This window comes from Corythoichthys intestinalis, chromosome 7 (assembly GCF_030265065.1).
Source record: "Corythoichthys intestinalis isolate RoL2023-P3 chromosome 7, ASM3026506v1, whole genome shotgun sequence".
Lineage (NCBI taxonomy): Eukaryota > Metazoa > Chordata > Actinopteri > Syngnathiformes > Syngnathidae > Corythoichthys > Corythoichthys intestinalis.
In genome coordinates, this window is record NC_080401.1 from 26,845,098 (window position 1) to 26,871,195 (window position 26,098).

The 26,098-nt window shown below is 37.9% G+C and overlaps 1 protein-coding gene across 1 annotated transcript in view; it reads left to right on the top strand.

Moving 5' to 3' along the window:
- Positions 1-26,098, top strand: part of pde4ba (phosphodiesterase 4B, cAMP-specific a) — a 240,747-nt gene that overhangs the window by 35,730 nt on the left and 178,919 nt on the right. Inside the window, exon 3 of the mRNA XM_057842031.1 lies at positions 17,540-17,778. Coding sequence (XP_057698014.1) covers positions 17,540-17,778 — 239 coding nt within the window. The remainder of the gene's footprint in view (positions 1-17,539; positions 17,779-26,098) is intronic.

The following is a 26,098-nucleotide window of genomic DNA, read 5'->3' on the forward strand; positions in this document are numbered from 1 at the left end:
AGAATTAAACCTGCTAGTGTTATCATAAATAAATAATAAATTATGCTTTACCACTGGTATAATTGGGGGATTAAAAACATGGCATTTTAGACAGACAGGTCTATAATCATTACTTTAACCTGATACACAGCAAAGACATTCACTTATGCCTGTGCTTCCACATTTTTTTTATTCCTCATCACTGTCTGACTATATCTTTTTTGAAGGGCAGATTTTTCTCGAGGAAAATCAACTGATCCACATGTTCATATTTAAGTAGACTGCGTTTCGTGGAAACAAATGCCGCCCTTTCCACCATTGTAGTGGGTTAATTTTTAGGGTTAAAAACTCATGATCTCCGTACCGCTTCACATTTCACACTAGCTCTGTCCCATGCGAACAGATCTGGCTGCCTTCGTCATTTTAAAGTCCGCTTTTTGTTTTCCTGGTTGCATTGAAAATCAATCGCTGCACGTTGCTGGCGTGGTGCGCAAACTGTCCATTGTTTTAGCATGTTGCTTCATTGCCACTACTAGTTTCGTTTTGGGCTGTGGGGCTGTGAAGATAACGCTACGGAGTGTGCGTTACAGTGGTTTTGTTAGCTCCAGCGTTGTTATGACACGCCCGTGATGATCGGGTAATGACGGCGACTACTAGCGGTTCTGCCGAATGAATGGGAAGTTGAGGCAACCACAATCACAATTTAAGTGTGCTGTGTGGTGAATGACACAAGCGCAGCATGTGAGGTAAAAGCTAAATAATCATATTAAGCAATGCATTGAGCTAAGCATTAGAAGCCGATTCTTGTGCTTGCGATAGCCGAATTCTATCTCTACTATCGGTTCATTGAATATTTAATGGCTAATTACTGTCGAATGGTAACTTTACTATCGATACAGCTGTATCTCTCACATGTAAAACCGGATATCCAGTCGTATCGGTTTATAGTTTTAAGCTTAATACAGAGTCAGTCATTCCAAAAACGGAATTTCCTGCCTCTCTCCATGACTATATCTTCACATAATTTGTCTTATTTTCAGATTTTGTTTTCTCTGCCATACTACGTTTACTGGGGAAAAGTAAGCATTGGTTGTCCTCATGCTACTTGAAATCTGCTGTTTTGACCTGTTGCCCCCAAAACCCATCACCCAAATAAATATAAAAAAATAAATATATAATATATAATCCTTCCGGTTTTAAAGTGATGGACAACCTGATACTAGGCTCCTTTTCATATTTGAAATACTGCAATTCTGCTGGTGCGATGTGTTTCCTAATGAGAGGTTTCATTTCTGTGTTTTAGAGGCTGAAACAACCTTTAACCATACTTTTGGCTATTTGTTGCTCACTGTCTGACGTTGCAACCACAATACAATCCCAAATCTTTTTGTTCAAATAAAATGGAACCTGGAGTGGAGATTTGTCGCCAGGAAGATATATTTGATAACAATTGGGGGGACAAAAAAAAAAAGACATTTCGCACACACAAAAGTAGACAAAGCATTTACTCACAGTCTCCTTTTTTTTCGTGGCAAAATACAACCTTTAAGGGCAGTTTAACGCTGTACAATGATTACTTTTGTTATGTATTGGGTAGGGCTGTCAAAACGATTGCGTTAACGGGCGGTAATTAATTTTTAAAATTAATCACGTTAAAATATTTGACGCATTTAACGCACATGGCCCGCTCAAACAGATTAAAATGACAGCACAGTGTAATGTCCACTTGTTACTTGTATTTTTTGGTGTTTTGTCGCCCTCTGCTGGCGCTTGAGTGCGACTGATTTTATGGGTTGCAGCACCATGAGCATTGTGTAATTATTGACATCAACAATGGCGAGCTACTAGTTTATTTTTTGTAGGGCTGTCAAACGATTAAAATTTTTAATCGAGTTAATTACAGCTTAAAAATTAATTAATTGTAATTAATCGCAATTCAAACCTTCTATAAAATATGCCATATTTTTCTGTAAATTATTGTTGGAATGGAAAGATAAGACACAAGATGGATATATATATATTCAACATGCGGTACATAAGGACTGTATTTGTTTATTATAACAATAAATCAACAAGATGGCATTAACATCATTAACATTCTGTTAAAGCGATCCATGGATAGAAAGACTTGTAGTTCTTAAAAGATAAATGTTAGTACAAGTTATAGAAATTTCATATTAAAACCCCTCTTAATGTTTTCGTTTTAATAAAATTTGTAAAATTTTCAATCAAAAAATCAACTAGTTATTAATAAACCATTGTTTATGTCAATAATTACTTATACAATGCTCATGAGTGCTGAAGCCTATAAAATCAGTCGCACCCAAGCGCCAGCAGAGGGCAGCAAAACTCCACAAAACACAATTAACAAGTGGGGATTTCACTGTACTGTAATTTAAATCTGTCTGAGCGGGGCATGTGCGTTAATTGCGTCAAATATTTTAACGTGATTAATTTAAAAAATAAATTACCGCCCGTTAAAGGCGATAATTTTGACAGCCCTAAATTTTTATTTAAAATTTTACAAATTTTATTAAAATGAAAACATTAAGAGGGGTTTTAATATAAAATTTCTATAACTTGTACTAACATTTATCTTTCAAGAACTACAAGTCTTTCTATCCATGGATCACTTTAACAGAATGTTAATATGTTAATGCCATCATGTTGATTTATTGTTATAATGAACAAATACAGTACTTATGTACCGTATGTTGAATGTATATATCAGTCTTGTGTCTTATCTTTCCATTCCATTCCATAATTTACAGAAAAATATGGCATATTTTATAGAAACTTTGAATTGCGATTAATTACGATTAATTAATTTTTAAGCTGTAATTAACTTGATTAAAAATTTTAATCGTTTGACAGCCCTAGTATTGGGTCATTTGGACTCAAATGTAAGGACAGGAGGGAGACGGGCAATAGCAACAGTAGTTTATTAACATGAGAACCAAGGTAGGTTAAGCAAGTTGGCAGGTGGGTAGCCAATGAGGGATTCACTGACACGGCTTGGTGGAATGTCTGGTGTAGTGCAGAAGACAATCTCGCAATGTGTATGAATTTGGCAAGGTCTTAAAGACAAGTTTCATGAGCGAAACATCGGCGGTGCCATCTTTGACATTTTTTGCTACTTCCGGTTCAGACAGAGCAACATCAAGTGTGCAGATGGTGTAGTCAAACTGCAAAATCAAACCAGAGGAACCCACGGAATCTCCAAAAATGTATTCAGCACGGCGTAGATGAGGCTCCGCGACTTTCTTTGCTGTGCATGGTTGTGTGAACTCCTGGAAGTGCCTATATATATGGTTGGCAGTGGAATGTTTTGACCACCTACAGGATGTGGCTCGCTAACCTAAACAATTGTATGTTTGTTGTTATCACTCCGTTGATCGTTCGTAGACAAATTTCTAACAATCTGTGCAGTCTGTGTTAACATGGGGTGTAGATTGATGCGCTGGCTACTTGAGTGACCAAAATGAGGCAAAATTACAAATATATAGACACTGATTTTGTTGCTATAAGGAAATACTTTAAGGTAATTGTCATCTAGTTAGGTTATAGTATGAACTAATCGCACATGCACATACAGTATGAACACAAATAGTATGTCATTCTTTTGTATTGCAGATACTGATCCCAAAAAAACTTTTGGACAACATGATTCCATTTCTTATTCTATTTAAAATAATTGGTGCATGTGCAAAACAGGTCAATAAATAATTTATAAAATTATTAGAAAAATATTAACGAAGGTGGAGCATATATCGAGCCTTCATCAAGGTACAATGCACATAATTTCGATATATGTCCATCAACATAGGTGTTGTCGTGAGGCACATCAAGTTTTCTTCCCTTGCCTAACAGCATTTTCACCTGTAAACAAACGAATAAAAACGTTTAACTCTTGAATTTATACATTTACAGTAAAAAGCCTGTGTATGACTTATAGTAGATAAGTGTTTGTTTTCCATTTCTTTGTCGTTGAAGCAAATACAAAGCTAATGATGTCTCAGCTGTGACACAATACAGAATTTGTAGTCAATTTGAACATATTTGTATCAATTATTGCTTTGTGGTGGCACTGTCTTGTTCCACATCTGCCTTAATGAACACAAAATTCCCATATTCATGATTAGGACATATTCAACTTGATGCTTCGGAGCTTTGCAGGTCCCTGATTGCGTTTCCATCCACTGTCATTAAATCAATAAAATAAAAAACTATTTTGGTTGTGGCGACTCGCAGCCATTTCCTCATGTTGTCCTCCCATGTCGTTATGATGGCAGATGGATGGGGCATTTCCAATTGTCTTTTTTGAGGGATTTTGATGAGTAATGGCACTCCAGCTCCACTGTTGTTTTGGTTAGAGAAAGTGTAAAACGGAAATCGCGAACAGAAATGCGGAAGTAAATCGGAAGTACCTCGGAAACTTGTCTATATACTGGGAACAGTGGCGCGGGAAGTGGGATGTTGAGGGTGTTGGGGAGAATTATTTAACTTTGGGATTAAAAATGTATGTTGAGAAAAGTTTTTTTGTTAATAACACCACCTCACACCTTGCTTGCTACTGGGTCACGCTGAATAAGGCGCTATTGGAACGGAAAAATAAACTGTTGACAGAGGCGTTAACATGGCACAAAAATGAATTAGCAATTGCAATATCAGAGAAATTTTCTAAAATTAAATTCGAGGTTGAAAATTAAGATGATTGTTTTTAATGTTTTCTTCAAATAGGTAAGACATGCTTGCATTCAAGCCATATCATTGTTTGTTGTTGCTGTTGAGCTGCCGTCATGCAGAGCGCTGTTGGATATTCGTGTGCAATTTATTTTACTGTCAGGAAAAGAGTGTGTGAAACAAAGGCTTATTGGCCCGTTTAGTTTTCAAATGTGTTCATGTCTCATTGCGTGAGATTTGCATTATAATACACGGACACTTTCATTTCCCATACGTAAACTCCAACACGCACTGTAAGTGAAATAGAACGCTGTCTTTGTAGTAGCCTAGTAGTAGTACATGAACTATCCAGCATGCGTGTGTACTGCCCTTGTACACGCCTTGTATGGAGAAAATGCAGTAACGTGACAAATTTGGACCGAAACAGCTGTTTTTGGTTGAGAAAAATTAAAAAAGATCTTCAGCATCCCCTGCTGTGAGTGACTTCCAGCGCCCTCGACTGGGAATACATTTAAGGTGTGTCGGCTTGTGAGCTGAGTTGGCCTGGTGAGGTGGGTGTGGCTGGCTGGCAGAGTTTTAGCAGGGAATGAAAAAACACAAATGGGTGGCAGAACCAAGACTGATAACGTTGGCACTTTCACAATACTAATTCTGCTTGAGCTGTGCATTTTGATTGCAAACTTGTACGTGTCTGTTTTGCTTGTACAATGTGTTATTAAGAAACAGATGGGAGTGCGTAAGTGATCTCAGAACAAAAATTAAATATTCCCACTCTGGTTCATCCCGTTAGCGGCCTTTGTTGAGGCTGACCCCAAAAATCCAGATACATGCCTAGATTTAATCCTTTGATATTTAGTTCCACTGATGTCTTGCAAGGTGCACAGAGTTAGCACATTTCCTTTAATGTAGATTTCTAGCTTCAGTATTTTTAGGACAATGAGTAGTGAGCAGGTTTATAGCTTGCTCTGAGTAGCACCTGTACACTTTGTGCTGCACTCTGCAGTGGTTGTGGGTGTCGAATAATGTTGCTCAAATAGTTTGTAGCAGGGAATGTGGGTGTGCATTACTCAGTCACTTACTTTATCTCCTGATGTTTGGGTATTATGTGCTTTTCATTCTGCATGAAAAATACCTTCTCTTTAATCTGTTTCGTGTGTCAAATCTCTTCAACAGTGAAATGATGTGATGCATATTTGTGTCCCGTTTGAATCCCTTGTGAATACTTTGCTAAGGCCCCAGCTCTAATTTAATTCCTCTATGTATAATATAGCATCGTTGTCATCCTTGCACTTCCAAAATTACTACTTTTCAGGAAAAAAAAAGCATTATGCTTGAGTTATCAAACAACTCTTTAAGTTGGTACCAAACCTTTTATTGCTATCATATACTATAATGTTGCATACTTATATCAGCACAACACCATCCACCACCAAATTATGATCACTTGCTAAATTAAAATGTTAAAACTTCCTAATCCGTTATTACTATGTTATTGATTAGAATAGTACTAATATGGTGCCATCCAGACTTGTCCATTAAAGGAGACAATCACACGAGTCCATGGAATGACGAAATATGGTATTTGATTTAGAATACTTCTAATTGTTAGTGTCTCAAATTAAAATGTGAATCCCTGGAAAGAAAAACTTTTTTTTAACTACCGTAGTTTTTGGACTATAAGTCGCGCCTGACTGTAAGCCACACCCACCAAATTTGACACAAAAATGGCATTTGTTCATAGATAAGCCACACTGGACTATGAACCGGAGCTGTCCTCATTGTTTTATGGGATATTTACACCAAAAGATAATAACCGTTGACACTTTATTTGACAGCAACGTCATAAGACTGTCATAAGACCTTCATAAATATGACATGACACTGTCATGAGCATTAATGAATGCTTATGACAGATGTCATTAAGTCTCATCCGCCAAATTATCTCCCTTTTTTTTTTTAAAAACCTGTCCTGTTCAGCTGTTTGACACGGAGAATGGAAGTCTAAGTGCCCAGATAGTCTGAACAGTTTTAATGTTTCACATTGAGAGTCTGACATACTCCTTTGTGATCATTCAACATACCTCATTTATTATGACAAAACAGCGAACAGGAAGGGGTTATGGGGGAACAAAAGAAAAGAAACACAAGAGAATAAAGGGAAGAAACACAAACAACAAGAAATACATTGAACGCCTAACTACACTAATATGTTGGTGCTATCGTTAGCTAAATGTATTTCCGGTTGACACCATGTGGGGGGCCTGTTGATCAGGGAAAGAGGGGGAAGAAGGTGGGGGAGTCTATAAGCTAAGTGATTGAAAGGGGTAGAGTGTACACAAATCATCTCTGTGATCTAGAAACCATCAATCGTGTGAATCCCTTGTGAGTGTAAGCCCGTTGGCGACCGACCCTACACTGCCCCATCGCCAATCCCGGCACCGGGACCCCCCGCCCGAGCGCACCCAATAACATCCAGCCGCATGCGAGCCCCGCCGGGCACGCAGCAGCCACGCAGACGAGCGGAGACGCCACGCGGGCACCGACACAGGGCTCACTTTTGAATGGGTGTAACAACGGGTTGGACATAAATGGAGACAAAATTTGCTGGATGACACTTAATGACATCTGTCATAAGCATCCATTATTGCCCATTACAGTGTCATGTCATAATTATGATGTTCTTATGACAGTCTTATGACACTGCTGTCAAATAAAGTGTTACCTATTAACTTAAACAAATCAATATATAAGCCACACTGGACTATAAACTGCAAGATTCCAAACGAGGGGAAAAAGTAGCGGTTTATAGTCTGCAAATGACCGGCTTTCATATTTACTATAGAATCGAACTTTTTTTTTTTTTTTAATGTACTACAATAATAAATCAGTAGATGTCTTTGCTTTAGTAATTTTTGGGCTGAATGAGTATGCCTTTAATGATATTTTTTTGTTATGCTATCAGACTGAAGTGTGCCCTACAATTGGGTCACATATCTAATTTAAAGGCTATGCTGTATATTTACGATGCACCGGAATGAAAATTCAACATGATGCAATGCACAACATGAAATAAGAGTATATAGAAAAAATAAATGTTAACTTGACAAGCTTGTATTAAAAGGGGCTAATTGCTAATAGCTGCGCCGAGCCAAAACACCCTCAATCACCAGACATGTTGCCTTTAGTAGCAATGGAAGTGCAAGCAACCGAGCTATTTGCCAGTCAACGCAACTTCCCGTTTCAGTAATGTTATTTTGGTGGGGAAAAAAAGCGTTTCAGACATTTTTACTAGCGTATTGACAAAAAACCTTCAGCCACCGAATATTTCGGTACATCTCAACTGTAAATCCTTTTTTATTTTACTTCAAGACTGGTATGATTATATGGGGAAAATTCAAACACAAGAACATAAATAAACTTACGTACATTTATATGCTGGCGCCATGCAACATTGAAGTTTTTATTTAAACCTATGTCTGTTCAGCCCTGTCTGGTCTTGGGTTTATTTGAGATTATCAATCTGTTCTGTATGGCTGTCAGACTCCTGCTGTGTTCATTGAGCTTGTGAACAAAAGGTGAAACCCCGACAGCTGTTCATTCTCTAATCACATCAGGGAAGGCTTGTCTTGCCATTGAAATTGTTCATCCATTTAGCTTTTCTAATAGATGCTTCTGTTCTTTATTTACTAGTGCTGCCAACCAATTAGAATATTTTATTGCAGTTAATCACATTTATGCATAGTTGTAGTTGACTCACTTCTTTTGAAAAAAAAAATCCTTGATATCTGTCCCATTATTTTATCAAATTTTAATACTAGTGCCGTCAAGCTATTCAAAAAACAATCTCATGCGGTCCAGAGTTAACTCGCAATTAATCGGAATTTATTTTCATTGTTTTCATTTTTTTTTAAATGCAAAAATGATGATATATTTGAAGTTTTAATTGTATACCTATTACCACAGGAGTCGACCGATGTGGTTACCTTACATCATTGAAATTTAAGCCTCATTCGAAACAAGATTTGGGTAAATTTACATTTGTAAAGATGAATTGAACATCCATTTTCCCTCAAATAACTTGTTCTGAGGTTCAAAGCACGGTTCCTCTGTGGAGTTGCCATTTTTTCTGCATACAATCAATCAAACTTTCATTTGATGTACTTTACATTTCTCTATACGTAGTACATGTATACTATAATGAAATATAACATATGCTGTCATTGGGTTAATATTAATAATGAACTAAAATTCCCCCAAAAGTTGAAAAATGAGAGAAAATAAATGAAGACACCAAAATGCTTGTATTCCAAATAGGGCTGTCAAACGATTACAATTTTTAATTGAGTGAATGACAGCCTAAAAATTAATTAATCGTAATTAATCACAATTCAAACCATCTCTAAAATATGTCATATTTTTCTGTAAATTATTGTTGGAATGGAAAGATAAGACAAAGACGGACAAACATTCAACATACTGTACATACAGTGCCTTGCAAAAGTTTTCGGCCCCCTTGAACCTTGCAACCTTTCGCCACATTTCAGGCTTCAAACATAAAGATATGAAATTTTAATTTTTTGTCAAGAATCAACAACAAGTGGGACACAATCGTGTAGTGGAACAAAATTTATTGGATAATTTAAACTTTTTTAACAAATAAAAAACTGAAAAGTGGGGCGTGCAATATTATTCGGCCCCCTTGCATTAATACTTTGTAGCGCCACCTTTTGCTCCAATTACAGCTGCAAGTCGCTTGGGGTATGTTTCTATCAGTTTTGCACATCGAGAGATTGACATTCTTGCCCATTCTTCCTTGCAAAACAGCTCGAGCTCAGTGAGGTTGGATGGAGAGTGTTTGTGAAAAGCAGTCTTCAGCTCTTTCCACAGATTCTCGATTGGATTCAGGTCTGGACTTTGACTTGGCCATTCTAACACCTGGATACGTTTATTTTTGAACCATTCCATTGTAGATTTGGCTTTATGTTTTGGATCATTGTCCTGTTGGAAGATAAATCTCCGTCCCAGTCTCAGGTCTTGTGCAGATACCAACAGGTTTTCTTCCAGAATGTTCCTGTATTTGGCTGCATCCATCTTCCCTTCAATTTTAACCATCTTCCCTGTCCCTGCTGAAGAAAAGCAGGCCCAAACCATGATGCTGCCACCACCATGTTTGACAGTGGAGATGGTGTGTTCAGGGTGATGAGCTGTGTTGCTTTTACGCCAAACATATTGTTTTGCATTGTGGCCAAAAAGTTCAATTTTGGTTTCATCTGACCAGAGCACCTTCTTCCACATGTTTGGTGTGTCTCCCAGGTGGCTTGTGGCAAACTTTAAACGAGACTTTTTATGGATATCTTTGAGAACTGGCTTTCTTCTTGCCACTCTTCCATAAAGGCCAGATTTGTGCAGTGTACGACTGATTGTTGTCCTATGGACAGACTCTCCCACCTCAGCTGTAGATCTCTGCAGTTCATCCAGAGTGATCATGGGCCTCTTGGCTGCATCTCTGATCAGTTTTCTCCTTGTTTGAGAGGAAAGTTTGGAAGGACGGCCGGGTCTTGGTAGATTTGCAGTGGTCTGATGCTCCTTCCATTTCAATATGATGGCTTGCACAGTGCTCCTTGAGATGTTTAAAGCTTGGGAATTTTTTTTGTATCCAAATCCGGCTTTAAACTTCTCCACAACAGTATCTCGGACCTGCCTGGTGTGTTCCTTGGTTTTCATAATGCTCTCTGCACTTTAAACAGAACCCTGAGACTATCACAGAGCAGGTGCATTTATACGGAGACTTGATTACACACCGGGGGATTCTATTTATCATCATCGGTCATTTAGGACAACATTGGATCATTCAGAGATCCTCACTGAACTTCTGGAGTGAGTTTGCTGCACTGAAAGTAAAGGGGCCGAATAATATTGCACGCCACACTTTTCAGTTTTATATTTTTTAAAAAAGTTTAAATTATCCAGTAAATGTTGTTCCACTTCACGATTGTGTCCCACTTGTTGTTGATCCTTGACAAAAAAAATAAATTTCATATCTTTGTTTGAAGCCTGAAATGTGGCGAAAGGTTGCAAGATTCAAGGGGGCCAAATACTTTTGCAAGGCACTGTAAGTACTGCATTTATTATAACAATAAATCCACAAGATGGCATTAACATTATTAACATTCTTTCTGTTAAAGGGATCCACGGATAGAAAGAATTGTAGTTCTTAAAAGATGAATTTGAGTACAAGTTATCGTAATTTTATTTTAGAACCCTTTTTAATGTTTTCGTTTTAATAAAATTTGTAAAATTTTCAATCAAAAAATAAACTAATAGCTCGCCAATGTTGACATCGCCGAGCGGGACGTCACATGGGCTCCCTGCCGTTCTTCCACAGTGTTATTAACTACGTAAGGTAGTGATTGAAATACACCACAAGGTGTCAATGGCGAGTTTTGAATTAATTAGAGATCTAGCCAAGGCAAAGTCTGAGTGTTTTATGTGTATTTTGCACAGCTATTTTGATTGGGAATGCCAGTTCTCATTGCATTGAGCGCTTTTCTTTTTGTGAAAATTATTTTTTTGAGAGATAGGAATATTATTTTTGTTGTGCTTTCACTAAATGATACTGTAGCGACTTAACTGTTCCGCCCAAATGCATGATGGGAAGTTGGGAAACCATGACTGTTGGTAGTGGCTGCAAATGGTATACAGTATGTTCTGCGTTGTGTTCAATTAAGCGTATCAGGAAAAAGATCGTCTCCTTTCATTCTCCCCGTGTCGTTTGCCAGAATACTTATATTTGTTGTGAAAGATTTGCCAAAGCTTAAGCCAATGAACACCTGTGCCCACTCGCATCATTGTAAACTGTTTGAGGCAACGCATAAAAGGGTCATTCCGTGCATGCGTTAAATATTTTAACGAGATTAATAAAAAAAAAATTCATTACCGCCCGTTAACGCGATACACCTCTAATTCCAAAACATATAGATTCTTGAACCAGTGAATCCACCTCAGTGTGCCACATTTTGAGTTAAAGAACAAAGTTGAGTTTTGCCTGCGAACGTGGATTTCCCCCTGATGCGCCGTGTCCTCGTGCCCGAAAATGGTGACTTTCGGGTGGCCGTGAGAGGAGCGCGAACTGCCCGGAGCCTCTGCGCTGGAAGTTCTCATGGTGCTCAAAAATGGCCATGTTCTTTCATTCCACACATTCATTCACAGTTTATCAGCACATCGCAGCTCAATAATTGACAATAAATGTCACAACGAGCCACATTTTGGGCTAAAACAGCCAAAGTTACGTTTCGCCTCACATGGGGAATCCACCCCGATCCTCCGAGTGCTTTTGCCTGCATATACTGCCGCTCAGACAGCCCGAGAGTTGCGCACGGCACCAGGATGTTCATCACCCCCTAAACTTTTGAGAAGTCGGGGGAATTTGTGCCTTATCCACAACAACAGGAACACTCTGCAACTGAGTAGTTTAATGTTGTACTGTAAGACACCCCAGGATGCACAAAAACACAAAAACTTTTCAATTTCCTAGGTTCTGAGAAAAACATGACTGGCACACAACAAAATATATTTTTAAAAAATTATGCTTTCCTTCTACTTTGTAAAAAAAAATATATCACTACCAAGTTGCTAATATTGCTGACTCACTATGGATATTTTTTTGATAAATGCCATCAAAGGTTATCAACCTGTGCTATGGTAGGCCATAAGAAATTAAAAAAAAAAAAAAAAAAAAGAAAAGAAAGAAAAAAAAAGAAAAAATCTAAATGTACAAGGTTAAAATATGAGCGGGCCACACTAATACTACACTTTGTTTTTAAGTTGTTCCGTGGCCAAAATCGGACCCCGGGCCACAGGTCTGAAACCCCTGGTCTACTTGAAAGGGCAGTTTAGATAAATACAACCGTGTCTTGTACTGTTGTCTGATAATTAGTTTGTAGAAAAATGAATAGAAACAGTCCCACATCTGCACCAAAATTGAACATTCTCCCTTGGTGCTCTTCCAAATGTTTTGTGGTAATCAGTGAAGTAGTTTCTGAGAATATGAATTCTAATATTGGCACATTTGCAGGCTTTCAAGTGCAATCAAGAGCTGGCCCTGTAAACCCTAACTTTAATGACATATTAGCCAGTTGGAATTGTGTGCAGGAAATGCTTCAATAAGGAAATGTTTAAGACAGGCAACAGGTTTACGTGTATTTTGAAAATGGGATCTTATTTTATTCACGGCCCTTGTATACTGCACATTTTATATTGTATCTAAGGAACTTGAAAATCTGTCTACCAGTCCAGTGTAATTTTGTATTAGGTGGCATCAATGCATCCAATTGCTTTAGTTTATTGAGCTATAAATGTAATATGATTTACACTACATGGAAACATTTGTGAGTAATGTGTGCATGTGAGTCATCTGTTGTCAAGAATTGTTCTTTTGAGAGAGTGGAAGAGAATATGTCATTTCTGTCATCTGTTTCCTACCCTTTGTGCCACTCCCTGGCTGGCATTTCACTCTGCTAAACTATTTGTGCATGTAAACCAAATAAATAAGCTGCAATGACTTAAATTGCTTTCAGCCAATTTCCCTGAATGCACTTTTATGTTCAAACGTCAGACAAGCCAGATTTATCAAGCGTCACATGTTCTACTCTCAAGAGAAAGTGGGCAATTTATTCTCTTGTCACAGGCAGGTGGATCTGGCTATTTTCACAGCTATGAAGAGTTGATGACAAGAATAGAAAGAATGTTTTGCCACACAGTTTTACTTAGAGCCGGTTCTCTTTGCCATTCCAAGTTCATTAAGGAATGTAACAGTCCATCAATAAGAACTTAGCAAGATTACTCTTAAGTAAGCAGTATAGCAAGACACCAATATCTCATTAGATTCTTCACGGAAAAACAGCTGTATCCTAAAGCAATTCCCATAGCCTCAAAGCTTCCAAACACCAGTAACTTATCTAACCATGACACAGAGTACACACCCTGGAGCTGCATGATAGGTTCATGCAAGCATGAACAGTCACATACACAAGGGGGGTGTTTCCATTCATGTTGTGCATAAGAAAAGCACAACTCTTAAATGTTTCAACATAATGTATGTGAAGCTGAACATTTTATTTCATGTTTATTTATATTCATATTTACAGTAGTTTCTTTCGCTGCATTTCCATTTATTATTCCTCGCAATTTACCCTGACCAAGAGCCCACCCTTGGTCTTTTCATCTTGCCGCCCTCTCAATCCTGATGGAAAGCAGGTGCTGTTTTCTCATCTTGTCATTCCCTCCCTGTGGCTATGTTGCCTTGGCATCAGAATAGCAAGGGTTTTGAGTGATTAGGGCTTTGGTGAGGGAGCCAATACGTGCACTGACATGTGACAAGGGCACATGTTTTACAAAAACTCTATGTAATATTTAATGTGTTTTTCTGGTCAAAGTCAATGCCATACCATTAGGAGTTCAACCAGCATTTTTCATCATGAAGAGTAATGTGCGGCACGTGCTTTGGTGTCCTTGCTACAGTTGTATGAAAAAGTATCTAAATCTTTTGGAATTTGTCACATTTCTGCAGAAAATCACCATCAAATGTGATCTGATCTTTGTCAAAACCACACAGATTAGAAATACAGTGTCTGTTTGAACTAAAACCACCCAAACAAATGTAGGTTTTCATATTTTAACGAAGATAGTATGCAAACAATGGCAGAAGGGGGGGAATAAGTTAGTGAACCATCACATTTAATATTTTGTGGGCCCCCCTTTGGCTGCAATAACCTCAACCAGACGCTTCCTGCAGGCACATCGATCAGGCCTAATCTTGCCCATTCTCTTAAAACTGCTGTAATTCAGTCAGATTCCTGTGATGTCTGGCATGAATCACTGTCTTTAGGTCATGTCACAGCATCTCAATGGGGTTCAAGTCTGGACTGTGACTTGGCCACTCCAGAACGTGTATTTTGTTCTTCTCAAACCATTCTGAAGTTGATTTACTTCTGTGTTTAGCGTCATTGTCTTGTTGAAGCATCCATCCTCTTTTTAGCTTCAACTGTCTGACAGACCGCCTCAGGTTTTCCTGCAAAACATCCTGATAAACCTTTGAATTCATTCTTCCATTAATGATTTTGGGTTTTCCAGGCCCTGAGGCTGCAAAACAGCTCCAAATCATGATGCTCCCTCCACCATGCTTCAAGGTGGGGATGAGGTGTTGATGTTGGTGAGCTGTTCCATTTTTCCTCCACACATGACGTTGTGTGTTACTCCCAAACAATTCAATTTTGGTTTCATCAGTCCACAAAATATTTTGCCAAAACTTCTGTGGAGTGTCTAAGTGCCTTTTTTGCGCACATTAAACGAGCAACAATGTTTTATTTTGAAAGCAGTGGCTTCCTCTGTGGATTCCTCCCATGAACACCATTCTTGGCCATAGTTTTACATATAGTTGATGTGTCTGCGCTGAACTCTTGGCGTCATCTTTGGTGCACGGCCACTCCTTGCGAGAGAAGCAACAGTGCCAAACTCTTTCCATTTGTAGACAACTTCTCTGACTGTCGACTGATGAACATCCAGACTTTTAAAAATTGTTTTGTATCCTTGTGTGTTTTATAGTGGGCAGGGCAGCTTTAAACACTCATCAGTGATTGGGCACACACCTGACTTAAATCGTTTGGTAAAAATTGTTTTCAAATGCTCTTTAAGTCTCTTTAGGCAGAGGGTTCACTTGCTTATTTCCCCCTCTTCTGTCATTGTTTGCATGCTATCCTCATTAAAATATGAAAACCTATAAATGTTTGGGTGGTTTTAGTTAAATCAGACACTGTATTTTCATCTGTGTGATTTTGACAAACATCAGATCACAACTGATGGTGATTTCATGCAGAAGTGGGAGAAATTCCAAAAGGGCCAGATACTTTCATACGACTGTATGCTGTCAAAAATTGTATGACTAAAGCAACAAGAAAAGGTATCTGTCAAAAGTAAATGAACTGGACTTTAAATCCTCTAGTGTGAATCCGACTCACTCCAAAGGCACTGAAAACTTTTCATTTTACATTGTAATTTAGGTGTGTATGACAGGAAAGGTTCTAGAACGAATCAGGGGAAAATATGGACAACTCGGAGGTTCTACTGGACATTAGGGAAAAAACAGATGACGAGAAAGCAGAAGAGTGAGCCAATGGACAGGTTCAATGTTAGAAAATATTTTTCACGACTAGGTGTGGTGGGCAGTGTTGTTTTTGGCAGACCTTTTAATTTTAGTCTTAGTCTTTTGGATGAAAATACTTATTAGTCAGTCATATTTTAGTCATTTCAAAATGTGTTAGTTTTAGTCTAGTTTTAGTCGACGAAAACACAATTTTTTAGTCTAGTATTAGTTGACGGATACACTAGGTTTTAGTTAAAAAAAAAAAAAAAAAAAAAAAAAGGTCTCCAACAATATGAATGAACATCAACTTTTTTTCACAACACTGGCTTTATTTTGGTGAAATTTGCACAATGAATGCAGTGAAATAAAGTTCCTGCTGTGCAAGTAGCATATACAAGTCATATCTAGCTCACAATTTATAAGGAACTTAAGTAAATATACTGTACATAACATGTTTCGAAATTAAAATAAGCCAAACCCTGATAACTGTAAAACAATACAGTACTAATATTCAACAGCATCCTGTACCACTCAGAACAAGTCCAAATTGAATTGCACGGCAGTAACTCACCTGTGGAAGCAGGTAGCCCAGGACGTCCAATTAAAAGTTTGATGTCGAATGTGGCGGCAGTCCGCTGATATTTTGTTTATTGTTTTCTTATTGTTGCCACAAAAAATGGGAGAATGCCATCAATGACTCCCCCCAACCCCCCAACCCCCCCTTCGGGGCTATTGCAATACAGTTTTTACAGACATTTTTATATTACTAATATTTTCTATACACGAGAGGTGCCGGATCTGCCCAAATAAATCCCGGAACACAGGGAGGCCAAAATCAAGAGGTGTCAAATTATCCCTGGTGGGCAAGCTACCTTTACCCTCATGCCCAAAAATGTTATTATGCTTTTTCTTCTCATCATATCACCTACCTATAAAATTTTAGTTAAATGGGCTAATCTAATGAAGTTTCCTTGATTTCCTGACACACTTTGACATTTCACCTCATTACACCAAAATGAAATCAACTCTTCCATTTCATATAAAATTGGCACTTTTAATTATTTTTCACTTGTGTTAAATGCAAACATCCAGTTAAACAAACATGTAGGGAACCGAATAAATTACTCTCGACTTCCTTATGTTTCAACTACTGGCGGAGATATTTATTAATATTTTATCGCCGTTTGTATTATTCTGTATCCACAAGTAGCTCTTTGTTCCAAAAACATTGGTCTTGCGGTTGGCTGGGGAACCAGTTACAGTTTACAACCCTATATAAAACTGGAGGAGCGCTCTGAGAATGCAAACCATCACCAATGCAGCCAAACTCAATTTGGCCCCGTGGCCTTTACCTAAAAAATGTTATCACTTCTTCTGTTTTATATTTTAAACATATTCTACAAGTTTGATAATTATCCGTTTCTTTGCTTTTTGAGTTGAGCTATATAGTAACAAGTATTGTATTTGGACAAATAGACAAACAGACATGGAACCAAACCCAAAATCTCTCTTTCTGTAGGTTTCACCTACTGAAGGAGGTAATTAAACAGCGTTTTAGTGCCCCTTAGTGGCAAAACTCGCAATATACCAATGAGGGGAAAACACATTTTTATAAACCTTCAGATTACAGATTAAGTTTAAAATAGCCTTTTTAATCTTTTTAATCCCATTAATAATATCATAATTATATAACCATACCAATCAAAAGTAAATGGCTTAATCTTTTTCTCTTTTCAGGATGGCAAAGAACTGTCAGATTGTTGTCTCAGCGAATCTTTTACAACCACGACATGCACACTGGGTGTCGACCTGCGCAGGGGTCGGAGGCGATTGTCTGGGAACTTGCAGCTGCCGCCGTTGTCGTGGCGTCAGGGGGAAAGGGCTCGGACACCTGACGATGAGGTCATGTCACGACCAACATCGTTACCTTTTGGGGCCCCTCCCAGGATAGACATCACGCCGGTTGACCCTGAATGGTGAGTACATTTCTGCCATTGAAACAAGCAATATTTTGTTGTAACACAACAGATAATAGGGATTCATATGCAAAATGCATTAATGTTCATGTCACATATAGGATAAATCAGGGGTCGGCAACCCAAAATGCTGAAAGGGCCACATTGGACTTAAAAAAAACCAAAAAAACAATTATGTCTGGAGCCACAAAACATTAAAAGCCTGACTTAAGCCTCATAATGAAGGCAACACATGCTGTATGTATCTACATTAGCTTTATATTAGCCTACTATCAAAATGACTAAGTTAGCTACAAATACATAATGAGCCTACAGTGTATCAGAAAGAGAATAACGCACCACGTGACTACTCACTTTTACGATGCAGACTCAAATTTAGCTTCAATACAATATTAATAAATTAGAAGACTGTTTGTGTCATGTTTGTCCTCCTACAGAAGCCGTATTGAAACAAAAAATATACAGTAGTATATTTCCAAAATATTCTTCCATTTTCAAATATTTTAGAAAAAGCTCCAGGGAGCCACTAAGGCAGTGCTAAAGAGCCACATGCGGCTCTAGAGCCACGGGTTGCTGACCCCTGGGATAAATGAATCATTTTTGGGGTCAAAATTCAACCATTTGTTGAAATTCACACTGTAGAACGTAAATCACTAATTATCATGGATGTACCAAATGAGTTTGTGTTCATATATTCAGATTGCTTGCACTGGGACTCCCTACGAATGTTTATAGTGAAATACAGTGATTGCAATGTTCATTCATTTTCTCTGTTGCTTGCGCTTTTCAGACTTGTAGGGCGCTACAGCCAATTATTTGCTAGTTAATGAAAAGAGACTGATAGTGATTCACACTTAATGTATGTTCACATGCTAACTGAATTCACGGCGGCAATGACGTGAAGCAGTACGAACCACTGCAGCATCACTTGACTGCCAATTGAGATATAGCATGTGTACAGGCTGTATTGCGTACCATTATTATTCTAATTTGGCGGATCAGTCATGCCTGAATTATGACTCAAGGAATCATTAGGTGTTTGAGCGGCCTGTGGTATTTTGGGGGGAGTTTCATTTTGTTTGTGGCCCACATTAACACCAGTTTGATCATGATTTGACCAATACATACAGTGTATCACAAAAGTGAGTACACCCTTCGCATTTCTGCAGATATTTAAGTACAGTATATCTTTTCATGGCACAACACTGACAAAATGACACTTTGACACAATGAAAAGTAGTCTCTGTCCAGCTCATATAATAGAGTTAATTTATTTTCCCCTCAAAATAACTCAAAATATAGCCATTAATATCAAAACCCCTGGCAACAAAAGTGAGTACACTGCATGGGAACTACATACATCCCTAAACGAGTCACGTGACATTTTGGAGGGAAAATGACAAGCAGTACTCAATTTGGACATTTAGGGATGTACGTAGTTCCCATGCGGTGTACTCACTTTTGTTGACAGGGGTTTAGATATTAATGGCTATATTTTGAGGGGAAAATAAATTAACTCTATTATATAAGCTGCATGCAGACTACTTTTCATTGTGTCAAAGTGTCATTTTGTCAGTGTTGTCCCATGAAAAGATATGCCTAAATATCTGCAGAAATGCGAGGGGTGTACTCACTTTGGTGATACACTGTGTGTGGCCTAATGAGCTTTGCCCCCCTTCTTAACGGTGCAACTAATTGTCAATGAATTTGGCAAATGTTTACTGATGTTTAGTATTATGTATGAATCAATGACCACTTGTATGTCACATCCATTATTCACCAATCATTATAAAGAAGGGGAGTAAATCTCGTAACTCTGTACTGCCAATACTATTTGTTTGGCTAGAAGGCAAGTAAATGCATCTTTCATTTTTTTTTTTTTTTCTTTTCCCATCGCTTTAAAGGAAAGTGACATTTTATACGGACCAAAATCTGTTCTCCATCCATCATCATTCAAATATGTTTATTGTTGAAGTATTTGAGTGGCAATGCCATTTTTATCCACAAGAGAGCAGTATCACTACAGGGCATGATTTTGGCACATCATGGAAAATGAATGAATGAATGAATCGACATAAAAAGCTAGGTCCAAATAGGATTTCTAACCTATGAGGAATTATACACTAGATTGATAGAGATGTAATAATAATAATGTTATTAAGTCAAAGAACAGAATTGTTTGTAAAGGCTTTGATTTTTTTTTTTTTTTGTAACTCTTCCTATTTGGACACATTAACTCGGGCCTTCTGAGGATATGATCATGTCTCCTTATCTGTCGTCTATTCTTTTGTTGAATTCAGCTCACTCCAGATTGTAGTGTTCAGAGCAGGCAAGCTGTGCGTCACTCTCTGGCAGACATTTAGGGTGTTTACAGATCGTGAGTCTCCTCTATTTCCAGCCATGTTCAGGCTGTGACCGTTTCTTTTGTTCATTTAAAAAATTTTAAAACTTAGTCTAATCTATTTGAGAAATCACAAAAGTGAGGCACAAATTATTTATACAAGTTATATTGTTTAAATTTTGCACAGATGCACTGAAATATTTGTTGTTGTTGCTGAAACCGAAAACAAATTATGAAAAAAAAAAGAAAAAAAAAGAAACACTGACGCTGAAAGCTGAAACAAATTATATTATAATAATAATCTGTTATTGGTTTACAAACACCCTCTCTGCGTGCTATTTTCTCTATTTGTATTACATGTTAGCATTCTGTCGCTTTCAATTGTGTTTCTGGATGGTAATTAAACCGATCATTTTGAAAAACTTTTCTCGGAAAGGCCCTTGAATGATGACAGGACTTCACTGTCACAGGATTTGTTGTGCTAACTAATGTATCTGCTCATTCCTTTTAATTAAACATGAAAAAGAAAAAAAAAAGATCGCAAAAGATATGTTGAATTTATCCCATAATATGAATTTTATGCCACACACCTCAGCCCTCTTTGGTCTCTGATGCAGTTATTGATGCAAGCCCCAAATACAGGTAGTCCCCGGGTTACGAACGTAATATACTGGCGATGTAACCTGAATTTCCGCGAATTCGGAATTAACCCCTTAAGTACCCCTAAAAACACCCTAAATCTCAAAATAACTATCCAAAAAACACGTGTTATGTCATTGTACTGTCCTCGCCAAGGCGTTGGAGCTAAGTCATGGCTAGATGTCCGTGTTGTTTGCTGACTTTATTCAGTTTCTCATGGCATCAACACTTGCAGATTGAGTAAAATATTACAAGACTGAAATAAAAATGAAATTTAATCAGTTTCATCTTAATAACAGCAATTCAAATTTGCGTTTGTAACTAGCTGCTGATACAGCAATAACAATCCACATAAATGATTAGCATCTATCAGTTAGCGTTCGCACATCATCAAAAACAATCACATAAACTTGCCCTTAGTATTCGACCACAATTGGAAACGCACAATAAACAGTACAAATGTGTTATGTACTGGCATTGCCTCACAAGCAACAAATGTGTACAGGATTGCTGTCTCTCTCTCTCACTCTGCTGTGCGACATAGTGGGAAATGCGCTCATCCTCGTGTGTGCGTGCCAGTGCGCTCTTCTTCGTGTGCGCAAATACGTTCTTCTTCGTGTGTACATGCGCTCTTACTCCTGTGCCATTAGTACTACCTCCTCTACGCTTCCTGCACCAAGATAAAAGCATGGCTCACAAAACAAAAGTCAACATTATGAAAAAAAACATGACTCCGGCGTCATAAAGTCAAAATCACGTAAGTCAGGTACGTCGTAACCCGGTGACAACCTATATACTGGACTGTCTCAGAAAATTAGAATACACAATATTCTAATTTTCTGAGACAGTCCTGTACATTAATCCACCATTTAAAGCAGGGGTGTCCAAACTTTTTGCAAAGGGGACCAGATTTGGCGTGGTAAAAATGTGGGGGGCCGACCTTGGCTGACGTCCTTTACATAGAACAATATACAGGACTGTCTCAGAAAATTAGAATATTGTGTATTCTAATTTTCTGAGACAGTCCAGTATGTTTATAAATGACCGATGTACCATAAACAACTACATTAGGGAAATAGTTGACACAAGTTCTGTTAAAATTTAGGGCTGTCAAACGCTTAAAATTTTTAATCGAGTTAATTACAGCTTAAAAATTAATTAATCGTAATTAATCGCAATTCAAACCATCTATAAAATATGCCAAATTTTTTTGTAAATTATTGTTGGAATGGAAAGATTAGACACAAGACGGATATATACATTCCACATACGGTACATAAGTACTGTATTTGTTTATTCTAACAATAAATCAACACGATGGCATTAACATTATTAACATTCTCTTAAAGCAATCCATGGATAGAAAGACTTGTAGTTCTTAAAAGATAAATGTTAGTACAATTTATAGAAATTTTGTATTAAAACCCCTCTTAATGTTTTCGTTTTATTAAAATTAGTAAAATTTTCAATCAAAACATAAACTAGTAGCTCGCCATTGTTGATGTCAATAATTACACCATGCTCACTCATGGTTCTAACCCATAAAATCAGTTGGACCCAAGCACCAACAGAGGGCGCCAAACACCAAAAAACAAGTAACAAGCGGACATTATACTGTACTGTCATTTTAATCTGTTTGAGCGGGGCATGTGCGTTAATTGCGTCAAATATTTCAATGTGTTTAATTTAAAAAATTAATTACTGCCCGTTAATGCGATATTTTTGACAGCCCTATTAAAATTATATTGAAATCGCAGTATTGCCCAGACGAATTGTAATCATAAGTATTTTTCTTACATCCTTCAGATTTAGTAGCGGCTTCGATGGTCATTTATGTTGTCTTTGAAGATATCGTCCTGTATCGAATTACAACCCCTGTTTGGCGATACAGTATCGAATTGGCTCCAGGCCAAATATTACTGTTATACTATTGAAATATACTGGATTATTGCGAATTATGGTTAAAAAAAAAAAAAAAAAAACTGATCTCAAACTCCCAAAGGATGGACGGACTCATTTTGTCAAAATGCTACAATCGGCCATTGTTGATCCATGTAAATGTTGTGTGCATGTTTCTTTGTGCAATGTGTGCCAGCATTGTCCTGTTGACTGATTTTTCCGATTTACTTTTAAGTATGGTATCATATATTTTCTGGACACAAAAAGACTAAGCCCTAGTAAATCGGCAATAGAGGCAAAATGACAGCGTAATCTAGCTGTTTGTCCCTCTGTCCGTCCGTCCGTCTGTCATACACTGGACTGATCGCAAGCCAGTCTTAACTCTTTAATCAAACTACCGTAGAGTGCCAGATTAAAAAATAAACTACAACAAAAGCGTGCATTTACAATAACAACCTGCTTAATGCAAGTATACCGTATCTAAAACCCCATATGGATAAAGTCACCTTGAAACAACAAAGCTCTTTGAAGCTTTATGCAACATTTGTTCCCCCTTTAACTGTCTTCATTCTTCCCCTTTTCTCTCTCATTAATGCTCCCTGAATGTCCTCTGTTGTCTTAGCTTTTTTTTTCAACCCTCCATCATTCTCTCTTACTCCACAAACCTTTGTGTATCAATTTATGTCCTCTAATCTAGGCCACAAAGCACTATTGTTTGCCCTCACAAGCGAGGGCTCTCGTATGAAAGAGGGAGTTAAGAAGAGATGATGTTACGTAACAGGAGAGACTGCATTAGAGTCTCATAAAGACATTAGCTGGACACATAGACACCTCCGGCCTCAACACCTGCAACTGAACCACAGTTAGACTTGTAAGATCCATTTCCACAGTTAGACATGTAAGATTCACTTCCCTCATAGCACAAACAAGTCTCACGCATTGTCTCCACGTTGCAAACATTTCACTGTAATATGCTATTTGTATTTTTTGTGAATGAAAAAGAATGCAGTTTTTTTTTTTTTTTTTTTTTTTTTCCATTTCCCCAAATATGTGTTTTCAATTACGTACTGTATTTGTCAGTAGGGAACTCCCAGGGCCTTATATGACTTCAGAGAAGGAATAAACAATTCTGGACCACATAAAAAAATCATTACACATAAAATGGGTAATACATTTAAAATATTATTACCGTAATTTTAGGACTAAAAGCTGCTACTTTTTTCCTTCATTTGAATCCTGCGGCTTATAGTCCAGTGCGGTTTATTTGTTGATTTATTTGGGTTAATAAGTAGCACTTCATTTGACGGCGGCGTCATAAGACCGTCATATGACCTTCATAATTGTGACATGTCACTATCATGGGCATTACTGAATGCTTATGACAGATGTCATTAAGTATCATCCGGCAAATTATGTCACTAACTTCATTTACATCCATCTTGGATCTTTTACATCCATTCAAAAGTTAGATAATTTGCAGTATAACACTAAATTACATGTGTTTTAAGCATTCATTAATGCTCTTGGCAGTGTTACGTCAAAATTATGACAGTCTTATGGTGCCACTGTCAAATAAATAGTTACCAAATACCATAAGTAGCAATTAATGAAACAACTGGAACAGAAACTGAATAAGTAATTAGCACAGAACATGAATTTTGATTGTTATTTACATCTGTAGCGCTGCAATGCATGTTATAAGGCATTTCGGACAACAACAGTGTTGACAGCAGATGGCAGCAGAGGTTGACTGTCTCCCCTAAGGTAGCAGTGATTGCCAAATGAAGCTTCTTGAAGCAATGAAGGTTTGCAGCCAATTGGTTCAAAGCTTCATGGTGGTTCATTTACTTATGACAGTGGAATTATAACACTGTCAAATAAAGTGTTACCTGTTAGTATCTTTCAGTATAAATATCCCATAATACAGTGAGGACAGAAGCGGCTTATAGTCCAGTGCGGCTTATCTATGAACAAATGTCGTTTTCGTGTCAAATTTGTCTGGTGGCGGTTTATAGTCAGGTGCGCCTTACAGTGCGAAAATGACTGTAATTACAACTTTACATTGGTGACCTTGATTTTCAGTAAGCGAGACCCCATAAAATTGGTTGTGGGCATTCTCGACATCCACTACATTAATGGTGATCATGCTGAGTGGTTAGCGTGAGCAACTGCGCGAGTGAGAGAGTAGAATAATGAAAAATGAAAATGCCGTGGCTAGCTTGGTGAGCAAAGTGGAAAGGCATTTCGATGTTGAAAATTATTACCGCTATATAGTGGTACCTCGACATACGATCGCCCATGTTTATTTCTCTCACAAGAAAATCTGCTGTGCGGCGCTCCTGTGGGAAAACAATAGAATTGCGACGCTGTGATAAATCGTCGTATTTAAAGCATGTCATCATATGTCGAGACTAGACATGTGCCGATTACCGGTTTCAAGGTATACCGTGGTATGAAAAAGTCATGGTTTCAATATCGCAAAAATTATCCGTCATATGGTCCCTAAGGTATTACAGTAGCTATTTTTTATGTCCCAAAAATGCAGGGAGAAATCCCTCGCTTGCAGCTGCAAGGCTCAACCCTCCCCGACCGGTTGTTGCTCAGTGTCAGTGAGTCAGCTGTGCTACACTGGAGGAAGTGAAACTGCTGATTTTTTTCCTCCATCGAAGAAAACGAAATCGCTGGTATAGGTATACTTCGGCTACAGAAAAGTTACAGACGGCCACGGCTCAGAGGAGGAAGGCCAACCGACATGTAAAACATGTTTGCGGAGGGTGGCTCACTGGTGGCGGTGGGTGATCGGATCGGAGACATTGCTCAGACCTCTTCCAAATATAGATAAATAACTGTTGGGCAAGGTATTGGGTTTCTATCAATGATAATACAATGTGTGTCAATAGATTGGATATACCTAAAGGCACATTTTGCCATTTCGGGACCAGTGGCAAACCCATTCAGTGCCTATTCAGTGTGCTGCAAAGGCAATGTCTTGTCACTGGAGGATAATGGATTCCCGGTAGCTTGATGTTTTATTCTTCTTCTTTGGCAGTTAATTTGCATATATCCTTCTCGACCCTTTTTTTCCCCCTTTGCTACCCTATTTACAACAAAACATTTGATGGTAATGTGGTTACACCCAAATATCTTAGACATTTCATTGGCTATTTCTGTGCAAGTAGGACAGCCATAGCAGATTTGGATTTACATGCCACAAGAAATTAGGTATACAGTGGGGCAAATAAGTATTTAGTCAACCACCAATTGTGCAAGTTTTCCTACTTGAAAAGATTAGAGAGGCCTGTAATTGTCAACATGGGTAAACCTCAACCATGAGAGACAGAATGTGAAAAAAACCCCCAGAAAATCACATTGTCTGATTTTTAAAGAATTTATTTCCAAATTAGAGTGGAAAATAAGTATTTGGTCACCTAAAAACAAGCA